The 13,552-nt window shown below is 42.6% G+C and overlaps 1 protein-coding gene across 1 annotated transcript in view; it reads right to left on the reverse strand.

The window, feature by feature from the left end:
* The window catches only part of LOC123498771, a 148,721-nt gene extending 139,559 nt beyond the window's left edge, over positions 1 to 9,162 (reverse strand). The window contains exon 1 of the mRNA XM_045246189.1: positions 8,496 to 9,162. Coding sequence (XP_045102124.1) covers positions 8,496 to 8,676 — 181 coding nt within the window. The 5' untranslated portion in view covers positions 8,677 to 9,162. The remainder of the gene's footprint in view (positions 1 to 8,495) is intronic.
* Positions 9,163 to 13,552: the final 4,390 nt, after the last annotated feature.

A 13,552-nucleotide genomic window follows, 5' to 3' on the forward strand; every position in this document is an offset into this window, starting at 1 on the left:
TGAAAGGTGAAGGTAAATAAGTGTTGAGGGTGTTAATTACTGGTGTTACATAAGTGGTTAGTCTGCCTGGGAAGTGGTAGGTATTAGCGGGAAGGCCGATGCGTTGTGAGGAAGCGAAAAGTGTAGAAAAAGCAAGAGGGTGAAGTGGAATGTAAAGAAAAAAAATAGTATCTTGAATTTTCTAGAGAATGCAAAGATGAAATGAAAAGTTTAACGTTGTCATCTTTGTCTTATATTTCTTTCTTTGTCTCTGTTTCTGTTTATCAGTGGTGGTGGCGATTTTTTTTTATTATTACTATTTTCTTTTCTTTTTTATTATCATCATGACTTGGTTCAGGTGACAAAGTTTTTTTCTTTTATGACACCCAGTGACCAGCGTGAGTTGCGATCACGTATTACAGTTTCTAACACTTCTTTCCTCAGCCTTTCACTGTCTATTCTCATGTGTATCTTAACGATGCTCTAACATTTCTCACAAGCTGGGAGAAAATAAAGTGGAAAAGTCCTGAAGATAATTGTTTTCTCCTCGTCCAGTGTTCACAGTAAGACATTAACGCTTGATATGATTTAACTTACAAGAACAGGTGTGTTTCGTAACTTGATACTCCTTCTTCCGGTGAATTTAATGCTCCCTTTATAGTGCCAACAGGAATCTTACGTTATTGAAGGGCTCACTTATCATCGTATAACTCAATGTTGTGGAACGTTCCCGTGTTGGTCGAGGAAACAGAAGGCAGGTCAGTGAAATGTCAGAAATATAAATTGACCCGTCCACTACCCGTCCAGCAGCTGAAAGCCATCACACGGCATCACAGTTAAGCAATACTTGCGATCCGTTTTAAAAGCAGTTTATAACGAAAAAAAAAAGTATTAACTGAAAGGCACTGAATCGTACCAGTATTTAGGGCAACCTTTGCTGCGTAAGGGGCTCTGAGGGTGGGATGGCGAGGGAGGAGAGGAGGGAGCAGGGGATGGGGGCGCTGGGGAAGACTAAGAGGGGGAGTGAGGAGCGGAAGGAGGCAACCCGGAAGGCGCGTACCCGGTGGGTTAAGACGCCGCTGGCTGTGGGCGTGGTGAGGGTGGAGGAGGAAGAAGAGGAGGGGAAAAGGAGGAGAAGGAGGAGGAGGAGAAGGAGGAGAAGGAGGAGGAGGAGAAGGAGGAGGAAGAAAATGAGGAGGAGGAGGAGGAGGAGGAGGAGGAGGAGGAGGAGGAGGAGGAAGGAGGAGGAAGAAAAAGAGGAAGAGGGGAGGAAGAGGAGGAGGAGGAGGAGGAGGAGGAGGAGGAGGAGGAGGAGGAGGAGGAACAGCAAGAAAAAGAACAAAAAGAACAAGAAGAACAAGAACAAGAAAAACAAGAAAACAAGAACGAAAACAACAACAACAACAACAACAACAAAGAAGAAAAGGAGAAGAAGAAGGAAGGAAGAAAAGAGGACAGAAAACATAAACCATCACCAATCTTAACAACACATCACAAACTCCACAGCAGAGCGCCAGAAGACAGTAACACATTACATAGAACACACGCATACGTATCTTAACGAGGCAATTATTTTAAAGGTGATGTAGGCAAATTTCGACACGGGGTCTTTTCCTTGAGTTACCTGGGCGGCCTTAATTAAGCTGCCTTGCCTCGTCACGTGTCGCGCCGTCTGCGTGTGGGGGACGCGGTCAGCAGCGGTGCCCACGATGGAGGAGACGACTGCTGCTGCTCAAGGATACATCAGGTAGTCAGGCGAGCAGGGAACCAGGAACAGGCAGAGGTGCGGGACCCAGCCTGACGACACTTCCTCTCCCCCTTCCTGCCTCTCCCTTCACCCTTTACCTCCCTTTACCTTCCTTCTCTCTACCCATAGTATGCCCTCCATCCACTTTTCTCTCCAGTTCTTCCTTGTTTCTTCTCCCTCATCCTTCCCCGTTCTCTACATGAATATATTCTTTTTCCTCCTTCTCTTTCCTTTCCTTCCATCTTCCTCAAGCTCCAGATGATGCAGCAGAAGAGACGCGGATGTAACTCGCCTAATAAGTTGAGGTTTCACAACGTGCACCATTTTTCTAAGTGGGGGAGAAATTGTTGTATGCAAATTCGAGCAAAGGGTGCGCATGGCCGTTCCGTGCGAGAGGCGGCGCTGCATCAGTCGCTTTCACCTTGCTCCCTAATCTCGAGGAGGAGTAAGTGAGAGTTTCCGTGCTGGACTCCCCGCTGCTGCTGCTGCTTGAGGAGATTGGCTGTAACCGATCAGCGTCCTTTCCCTTCCTAAGGCCATTGTTATTAAGCAAACCATTCGCTGAGGAGTTCTGTCAATATTTGCTAAGAATTTTACTCGTAACACATGTTCAAAGCTTTGTTGGGATGATTGTGTTGTTGATTGTGGATTGAAAAAAGAGTAACCGTATAATGCTAGTGCTTGTTCCTCATCTCCCCTTTCTCTCCACTTGCTCATCCTTTCTTTTTTTTTTTTCCCTTGGCCTCCCGCTGCTATATAACCACCAAGCGTAACTGACTTAACGCATCTCCCATCAGCATCACTTCATGACTACTTGTATCCTAAATTACTGCAGTACTTAGCTTAAATCAGTCAATTCCTATTGTCATGCAAGTCACCTACATGCAGCTTCCAATCAGTGAATGCAACATCATTCATATAAACAAACTTTCAGTCATCCTTCAGTCTTCCTATATCAGTCACGGGCATTGGAAACTGTTGTGTCAAAAGTTCACTCACTCTCTCACAGCCAAAAGACTCGAAATTCATGTTGTCCTGAGTTCATTACTTCTTCTTGATTGCACCTGCTGATATCACCTCAATGCGACACAGTCTAAAAGTAACGGAGGAGATGTTAAGCTCATAAAAAAGTGTATTCATAAAACAGGAAATGCCAATACGAGAACAGCAACATCACACTGCGTCTGCTTCCTTGGCGGTGTTGTTGAAGGGTTCCTGGTGTGTCTAACTGCAGCATCTAAGCACAGAAAGTTCATCGAGTAACATCACTCTTACGTCTGGTGCCTAATTGCAGCTTTCACCTGGCTGGTGTGTTTCCTGCTCACCTGCTGCCCCTGCTATGCGTGAGAGATGCCTCTTCACTTTTTCCTGAACATTTCATTCAGTTTTCTCTTACGTTCCCGATCAACACACTCAGTTGATTATAAGAAGACTTTACATTTACATCAGTTAATTATGTAAGTACGATTGAAGAAACAAATTGATATATTAGAAGGTCATTAGAAGGTCTCTAAGTTTCGTTATAAACAGTGTCTCCTCATAGACTAACATTCAAGAGAAATATTCTGTAAATGTACGAATATTTGATATCTGCATCAACTAAGTACGAGAGGCACCAAGAACCATTATCATTTTCCCATATAATTTTGAATTCTAAAGCGACATACTCCCGAAGCACAGTGTAAGAGTGCGTTTATCTATCTACTATAAAGAAAGATCGGCAGGCATCGTGGTCACCATTCCCTTTATGACACTATGAACACAAACAGACGTGCGCATCCCTATATTAGTTGACGATGACGGCTGGAACGCACATTCTGAGAACAACATACAGAAAACGAAGCCAGGATCGGAGAGCAAGCAACACAACACGCCTGAGTCTGGCCAGAAAGTGAGAGTAGTCAAGCGGGCGGCGGGAAGCGGGTGAGTGAGCGGCTAGATGGCAAGCAGAGTCAAGCCACACGAGTTACAAAGATCGAAAATCCCAAGTAGTGAGCCCTAATCATGCGCCTTACTCCCAAACGCATTCGTCCGTGCTGGCCTGCCTCTTCCCTCATTCCTGGGCGTCTGGCCTTTAAGACAGGACTCACCGACACAGAGAAGCCAGGTCGGTATAGCAATTGTGCTTCTGAAGAGACACAGATACATGGTCATACACACACGCAGATTGACAAATGGCTAATAAACTGCAAGGAAACACCACCTAAACACAAACCGATGACTAGGAATACAAAACAGGGAAAGATACATATAAACACTAACAGAAAAATAAATCTAAACATGCTAACAAACAGGCAAACCAAAGAAATAACAGAAAGAACTGCCTAGATACAAATGATATATAAAGATGTGAAATGAGAGGGATTATAAAAGAAAGGCCCTTTAAATTCCAAAGTCGAACGTGGAGACAAATAAACAGTAAAGCAAACCAATACTTAAAGGCAAGAAAAGCGAGTAGAAAAGAGATAGGCAAGAGAAAGGATTGTTTAAAAAGGAGACAAACAAAAAATAGATACACACACATGGAGGAATAGTGAAAAAAAGCAGCCTGGAGTATACTGTCAGATAAATGAACAGATGAATAGGAAAGTAGGTAAAAAAATAATGCAAAAAAATAAATAAATAAACGATAATATACAAAGACAAATCAGCGGAGGAGTAAATAAGCAAGATTAAACATGAATAGATAAACAAGTGTGCCAAAAAAAAAAAAAAGGAAGCATGAACAAAGATAAAAACAAAGAAGACAAAAAGACAAATCAACTATACAAACAAAACCAACAGAAAAATAGACAACATAATGACGAAAAATAATTAAAAAGAACTGGAAAAGTGTAAACAAACGAAATAGACAATAAAAAACAAGAAAAGAAAGAAAAAAAAACAAGCTGAAGAACATAATGAATAACAACAAACTAAAAAAGAACTGGGAAACTGTAAACAGACCAAATGGACAAGAAGGAAAATGAAAAGAAAGAAAAACCAAACTACAAACTTTCAACATCGCCCCGTGAATACTTTGCCAATATCGCATGACGTAATATCAGGTTTTGGTCAATAAGAGAGCGCCTTCACTCTATCCATGGTGACGGTAGGGGTTAATTAGATGGTGATTGCGTTAGCGTGGCCTGTGTTCCACGTCGATCAACGCAAAGATACTGTCGAGGGAGGCAAAAAAGTCTTTACCTGCCTGCAAATATATGGCATAGATAGCTGACGAGCAGAGAGAGAGAGAGAGAGAGAGAGAGAGAGAAACAAAAAGATACGAAATAGACGAAAATAGAGAAATGGAGAAGAGGAATAGGAAAGGTAAGGAGTGATGTAGGTGAATAGAAAAATAAAAGAGAGAGAGAGAGAGAGAGAGAGAGAGTGTGTGTGTGTGTGTGTGTGTGTGTGTGTGTGTGTGTGTGTGTGTGTGTGTGTGTGTGTGTGTGTGTGTGTGTGTGTGTGTGTGTGTGTGTGTGTGTGTGTGTGTGTGTGTGTGTGTGTGTGTGTGTGTGAGAGAGAGAGAGAGAGAGAGAGAGAGAGAGAGAGAGAGAGAGAGAGAGAGAGAGAGAGAGAGAGAGAGAGAGAGAGAGAGAGAGAGAGAGAGAGAGAGAGAGAGAGAGTCAGAGAGAGCTATTCAATCAACGGAGAAAATTATTACACGAATTAAGAGAAAAGAAGAACGGTAGAGAAGGTAGTAATTATATTAACGTCTTGGGAAAGTAGACCAATTATTGTTTATTGTACTGTGATCTCTAATAACGAGAGAGAGAGAGAGAGAGAGAGAGAGAGAGAGAGTGTGTGTGTGTGTGTGTGTGTGTGTGTGTGTGTGTGTGTGTGTGTGTGTGTGTGTGTGTGTGTGTGTGTGTGTGTGTGTGTGTGTGTGTGTGTGTGTGTGTGTGTGTGTGTGTGTGTGTGTGTGTGCAAAAACTATCAAGACGTGTTATTCGTTAAGTTCTTCCTGGGTCACCGTCTGTCTGTTTACCTGTGTCGTGTCTGGAAGTTACACACACACACACACACACACACACACACACACACACACACACACACACACACTGTCCACTATGTTATTAGTTGGAATAGCTTCCGCCTCTTACTAGCATGTACGTGTTTGGAAGGTCTATTCGAAAAGTAACATTCATTCACTCTCTCACAACCTCAAGACTTAATTAATCATATGAACATTCAGAATAGAACTATTAAGCATTGAACACTATCGGATGAGTAAACGCCGCAAATTTTTAACCTCTCAATCAGGAAGAGTATAATGAACGTAACAAAATTTTCTCGTGGTATGGAGTATATAACGAAACTAATGCCGCAATACTGAAAGGTTAGTAATTCCAGCCGTGAAGTAAGCGGCTCACGAAACAATAGGTCACAAAGCCTCTCTCTGCCTCACCACCGAAACACAGAATACACAAACACTACCTTGATTTTCCCACATTTCCCTCAACAAGACCAGCACAGCCATTGCGCCGTGGGGAAGAAAAAACCTGAGGAACACACAAAGCAGGAGGTATGGGAAAGTGCAGAGAAGAGGAGGTAATGGAAAAAAGAAAGGAAAGACGCCATGCAAAAATACCCGAAGAAATCTTAAGCCTCCATGACGATGCTGAAAATACAGTCACGATCGTTTTATTTTTCTATTTATTTTAAGTCAGAAATTCACAGGGAGGGATTAGCGAACGCCTTGGTTGGTTTGCAGTGCCAGGAGGTGATGGGACGTTCAGCTCGTACTCTTACTAGCAATCTCTCCTGAGCACCTTGTGTTTTATAGATTATATTGTTTGATGGTGTAAGAATGTATTAATCTTTATTGCCTAACTATACTTATTATCATACTTTAACTCCCATTATTTTTTATTTCATTGTTTATTTTGAAGCCAACTCAATTAGTATATTGTGAAGCCAATGTTGACTTCATTTGAGATATTTCTTTATTTTCAGTGATTTATTTCTAGATAGTCAGTATCATATCGTTATCTTCTTATTCAAATATTGTATGAAATGATGGTTAGCAGTACTTTCTTTAAGAGACCACTGCACGCGTCTCAAAGCACCATCAGTGAATTAATATTTCCACTAATACACTTATGTCATTTTTATTTCACTGTTATTGAGTGACGCAACGGTAGCGGCCGTGACTCCTGACCTGATGCTCGCGCGTAAGAGCCTTCTGGGCAGTGTTGAGTGGCAGAAGCAGCTTCCTCTCAGTATAGCAGGGTGCATGACCTCAGGTGGCGATGTAAGGCTGTGTTTAGTTGATTATGTTTCTCGTCTAATATCGTTAGTTACATACACAAATATATAAACACCAGCTATACCAAACATATATCTTTATAAACTTGTTTCCGTTTCTAAATGTAAATGTGCAATATACACCTTTCATAGTATATCTCTTAGTTATTCTCTCTCCTATTTCTTTGACTTTCTCAGCGATGACTAGTGATTACGTGCTACAGAGACTTAATCACCCAACAAAGTGCAAGCTAAGAATTCATCCCTAGCTCCTGCCTTTCATGTACACTAAGCAGACTGTAAAGAAAAGCATTCTCTCGTCTCTGCTATCTTAACCATCAACACCACTGCTTCTGTCTGCTCGTCATGCCCACCTCACACTGTCCTGTGGCGGCGTGATGGACGTGGGGAAATTTTAACGAAGCAGTAAGTAGCAATCCCTCACCTGCCTTGCTCCTCTCAGACACGCATGCCTTACCGGACCTCCTCTCACTTCCTCACTTCCTTCCACTCCGAGACACATCAATATCATGCTCCAGCCCTCATATGACGCAACGCATATTAGAAACGCAAGTACGTATCACTTTCTTTTTAGTCTTCAGTTTTAGCGACACATTAGCACTCAAGGGATGTTGTGGATTGTGATGGTGCCCACGGTCAAGGCTCTTCTAGGGAGGCCTTGAGTAAATGTGGGTCCCGTTGTGCTTTGGTTTGAGTCTCCGGCATTACCACTCCACCCTTTGTTGTTTGTCCTCAGTAGTTCAGACATTCAGTTGTTTTGTTTATCAAGGCATGTTTGGTGACGTACAGCTCATGTGATTTTGGAGAGAGAGTGGGTAAATTTCTCTCTCTCTCTCTCTCTCTCTCTCTCTCTCTCTCTCTCTCTCTCTCTCTCTCTCTCTCTCTCTCTCTCTCTCTCTCTCTCTCTCTCTCTCTCTCTCTCTCTCTCTCTCTCTCTCTCTGCTTTTTCGATCGTGAATGTAAAAGGAATCATGTTACTCAGTAATGTAGGAGTTGAATGATTGTATAATGTTTATGTTCAGCTTTATCTTCATTGTAAACATGAAAGTAGGACGACCACCTTGGATGTGATAATAATGACTAGAATGATGCCATCGTTGATAATGATAATAATAGTAATAATAACAATAATAATAAAAATAATAATGATAATAATAATAATAATGATGATGATGATAATGATAATGATAATAATAGAACATAAGTGAAATCAAACATGCATAAATTCTTTAACTGGGAATCCCTACACGCGCGCGCACACACACACACACACACACACACACACACACACACACACACACACACACACACACACACACACACACACACACACACAAACACCTTTAGATATTATACATTTGACCCGTATTTCGTCAAGCTCAGTGGCAAAAGGTGCTGGCGACCTGCCACTACCATTCTCTCTCTCTCTCTCTCTCTCTCTCTCTCTCTCTCTCTCTCTCTCTCTCTCTCTCTCTCTCTCTCTCTCTCTCTCTCTCTCTCTCTCTCTCGTGTGTCTCACCTGTCAGACCAGTAAGGCCACCCAGCCCTCCCAGTGCCGCCAGGTCCGCGTTGGTCACCGGTGCTGGGTCAGCCGACGCCGACCTCCTTGGGCGCTCAGCTGACTCCTTCACGATGTCCTCCGCCGCCGCCGCCACCACCATTAAAGACACCCAACACGCCCACACTACCCTCACGCCCATGGCTGTTAGGATTTCAACTTCAAAAGAGATGTTTAAAAAAAAAGAGGGATTTTTTTTTTGTACCTTTTTTCTCGTTATTGGCTTCCAGAGATGTGGTATATATATTTTTTTCTAGGGTGTATAAATTTTAACGTATCACTTTATATTTTCTCTTTTTCCAGTTAGTTTCTGAAGCGTGTGCTCCTCCTTTTCGAATACTGGAGGGGAAATATGTATGAATCCATCGCTTAAATGCAGCAAGCGGCGCGAGGGAAGGAAATGTAATACATCTCTTTGTGCACTATTCCTGGGCTCACAATATCACCCTTGGCATGATCACTACACAAGGCTTCACAGTGAGGCACTCAGGACTGCTCACGGCACCTACATATATCCTTCAGGCATCCTACACGGCGTATATCCTTTCGCTTTCACTCCGGAGCGTCGCAGTGCCGTCACCTGGCCTGTGCAACGGCGATTTGCCAACTGAGTCTCGTGGTGGTTCGGCCTGACTAGTTGTTACTTCATCTCCCGAGACTGAAAGAAAACGGGGACGGGAGATTCAGCTTTCATGGGATACTACGCCAGTTTAGCAATCTTTATGAAACGTATTGTGTTTTCTCTCATAACACAAATGGTGGTTTTAGTCTGATGTGTTGGTTATGCAAGTAGTCAGTCAGTCCACAGCAATGTTCATGGCGATCATTATTCTTTACTTTATTTCCTGACAATGAGATTACGACGCCACTTTTCTATCGTTTCGACATTGCGGACAGGAGGACGTGCTTTTAACAACACAAGGACGTCGCGCGCTCCTTTCTCCTGACGCAGCAAGAGAAAACGCCCTCTGGTCCCTCACTCTCTCACTCGTCTTTCACAACAGTAACGGCGGCGCCATCCTCCTCCCGCCCCTGCAGGCAATGAACGTTACTCCCGCCCTTCGTCCCTCAGTCACTCCTACGCCTGCAGCTCTCCTCTTCCTCCTCCTCCTCCTCCTTCTGCACCGTTGAGCGTTCGCCTAACAATTCAATTGCACAATTTACCCCACACATTCACTGCTTAATGGCTTACTGCTATGGACACACAGTCATGAATTGTTACTGACTGTGTGTGTGTGTGTGTGTGTGTGTGTGTGTGTGTGTGTGTGTGTGTGTGTGTGTGTGTGTGTGTGTGTGTGTGTGTGTGTGTTTGTCTTAGCTCCTAATGAACCCAGTGACTTGTAAAGTGAAAGGAAAGAAGTAAAATGTTGTTATTGTTGTTGTTGTTGTTGTTATTTTGTTATAGTATTTGTAGTTATAGTTGTTGTTATTGGTCGCACTGGTAGAAGTTGTGTAGCGAGTGATGATTATGGTTGCAGTTGTACTTTAGAATGGCAGACAGTTGAAGACATTTATAACGTAATGTCGTGAAAAGTTAAAAAAAAAAAAAAAAAGAATAGAGAATATTTTCAAGAATACTCTCACACAAGTTCTTAATATCTGAAGCAAATGGAATTGGACCTGAATGTAAAAAAAAAAAAAAAAGAAACAATGTGTCTAATTACTGAAATATATAAACACAAAACTTAATCTTACGAGAAACCAAATGATGACCGAATTTGGATATCTGAAAAGCAAAGAAAAATTCATGCAAAGTCAGTTTTCCGCACGTCAGGCTATTAAACATTTTTCCGTCACGTCACTCGTCCGGCAATGACTCGTATGTGTATCAAGGTTAGGAGTACAGACTTGTGCCTCCCTCAGCGTGTGGATAAAGACCTTAACTGGAGCGCTGGGTGGCCGTGGTGAAGGAAAGTGGAAGGCAGGAACGAGTGAGCAAGCAGAGGATGAGATTGTCAGGAGTGAGTGAACTGAACGCGTCAACAAAAAGCCGTGACTGGTAAGATGAGTATTTAGAGTGACTGATGAACTAAACAAAGGATAGAAGTGACTAGATAGGAGTGACTGAAGTGACTGATTAGCTGAAGGGAAAAATGTGGTGAATAAGATGGAGAGAAAGACAGTGGTATGTGGATGTTTGACGAGTGGAGTGAGGTGTGACTCGAGTGAAGGAGTTTACGTGAGAGAAGACGGAGGAGGAAGTGGAGAGGAAATAAAGCGGTTTGAGGTTATTGACTTTTTGTTATTGATGCGTTTGTGGCGACCATCCAGCGAGGTCCGTTATTGCGTAAATGCATCTGGCGGTGTATCAAGAGAGAGAGAGAGAGAGAGAGAGAGAGAGAGAGAGAGAGAGAGAGAGAGAGAGAGAGAGAGAGAGAGTTTCGCAACAAAATGTACTCATAAATTCACTTAACATCTCAGACCACTTTTACTTTCTACTTTTGGCGTATTTTCACTCATTTTTTTCTTCTTTTATTTTCTTTCATGACTTACAAAGATGGTCAAATATTCCCCTACTTATGTGAACAACTCATTTATATTCCTCAACCACTACTTTCAATCTTCCCTCTTTCCTCTTATTCCACTAGAAAAAGCCCTCTAATGCTCTTCTGGTTCTTTATCGACTCCCTAATTCTTCTCTCCTTCCGCTAAAAAACCTTCCCCTCTCTATTATTTTTTTTACAATGAAGGGTGAAGTGTGGTCGTCTGGCATTTCAACCAGGAAGACCGTACCTTCACCTGCCTTGTGAAACTGTCTCTGGGTCACAGGTGGAGCCAGGTGGACAGATAGGAAGAGAAGGGGAGAGAAGGGGCAAGAAAAGCAGGAGGAAGAAGTAGGAAGTAGGCAAGAGGAAGATCGTTGATGTAATAGGTGGGGGCAAGTGGACACATTAAGGAAGAGGAGGTGCTGGTTCAGGATCAAGGGGATGGAGGAAAAAGATTGTTAAAGTCAAGAGGAACAAAAGAAACCTGTAATCTTTAACTATTAACTTCCTCACTTGTCTTGTTATGGTTAATTACTAGGAGGATATTCTACTGTATTGGTAGTGGTGGTAATGGTGGTGGTTGTATGCTGGTCGTAGTGGTGGTTGTAATACGATGGCATATGTGTACTGTTCTACTCTCTCTAGGGCGAAGAAAGATGAAGTTTGCGCCACAGCCTGCACATTGTATAGTACTAAACTTCATACGGTGTGAAATAGACGTTCTTCATATTTCTTTTTCCTTTTATCACGAAGGAAAAAGATTCTTCCTTCTTATATTGGCTCATGTAAATTTCTCAGTTCCAATTTTTTATCATTAATAGTGTGTAATCAATTGTAACATCAATTTTTCTTTCACATCACGTACCTGCACCATATTTTTTGTCTCTTCTTTATGGTTAAGTAACATCATCGTCTCCTTTATACGCTCTCTTTCTCTCTAATACCTGAAGAAACAAACCAGGCGGGTGAGAAAGAGTCGACTATTTTTTTCCTGTCTTTTTACACACGGACTCCCTTCCCCTCCCGCTCCGCTTCCTCCTGATCCAGTTGGTAAAACAAAGCTTCCTTGAGGTCGCCTACTTGTTGTGTAATCGCGTCTCGTCCAATGCACCGCCGCTCCCCTGTTTGGCCTGCGGGTGTGGCTCCTGAAGGCAGGTCACGTTGTAATTGAAGAAAAGAAGCTGGTAGTGTGAAAGATTTTGAAAGAAGGCAGAGGCTACAGGGAGAGAGAAGGAAGGAGATATGTGTGGTGAGGGTGAAAGCTGCTACTCCTGTTTCGAGGGAGACGGGTGGCTATTGCTGGTAGATTAAAGAGAGAGAGAGAGAGAGAGAGAGAGAGAGAGAGAGAGAGAGAGAGAGATTAGTGGAAATAATCGAGAAATGAGATTAGAGCAGACTTAAACCACGTGCATAACGATGAGCACTGTGGTTGGCGAGCATCAGTTTTATGAGTGGTGGTAAAAGGAGTCTTCTGCAAGGACAGTGATCCACCCACAGCAGGCCTTGATACGCCCCATGTGTGTTCTGGTTAGGTAAGGGTTCACAGACAAGCAGACGAACAGACGGATGGACAGACTGACTGATTGAGGGATTTAGTGACTAGAATTTTGGAGTCTTAGTAACGAGATCATTTGATGTATTCTGATGGGCACTTTGATATTGGAATACTGATCAATAAATAAATAGATAATTAGTAATATAAGTAATTAAATAGATAGATATATAGATAAATGGATACTTGAATGGATAGGTAAATAGATAAGACAGATAAAAATATATCAAATTATACACATAAATGAATACGTAAATAAATAAAAGAATGAAGCATGTTGAAGTATTGACAAATCAGCATCATTGGCCTCTATGACTCAACAGATCAACAGAAGCTTCCCTCAAACTCCTCAACTCTAACCTCTCTCAGTTATAAGTTTGCCAGACCAGACCAGCAAAACTTACCACTCCAAGTTGTTCTCATTCCTTGCCTGTTCAGTTTGCTCCATTTCTTTCCATTTGCAGGTCTAATCCGGTCCATCCCAGCTAATCTTTTCACCTCTCCCAGCTGTTCTCGCTCCTTACAACCACATGACTCTTCGCCGGCAGTTCGTCTATTCCAGGCCATCCCAGCTTTCATCCATGTTTCCATCTATTTATCTATCTACTGATTGTGTCCAGACTAGTCAAACTCTCTCTCTCTCTCTCTCTCTCTCTCTCTCTCTCTCTCTCTCTCTCTCTCTCTCTCTCTCTCTCTCTCTCTCTCTCTCTCTCTCTCTCTCTCTCTCTCTCTCTCTCTCTCTCTCTCTCTCTCTCTCTCTCTCTCTCTCTCTCTCTCTCTCTCTCTCCCGAAAGAATCCAAGTCATAGGAAAGAGGAAATACAAAAGCAAGCATGGGGTTCCAGAGTCCAGTACTAAAAGAAATGAAAGGTTATGAACACTGGCCAACCTTTGTATTATGGAGGTGGACAGAAGAAGGATGAGAGAAGTTATTGTTGTTGTCGTTGTTGTTGTTGTTGTTGTTATCCACCTTCTCCTTCT

Source organism: Portunus trituberculatus, chromosome 48, assembly GCF_017591435.1.
Source record: "Portunus trituberculatus isolate SZX2019 chromosome 48, ASM1759143v1, whole genome shotgun sequence".
NCBI lineage: Eukaryota > Metazoa > Arthropoda > Malacostraca > Decapoda > Portunidae > Portunus > Portunus trituberculatus.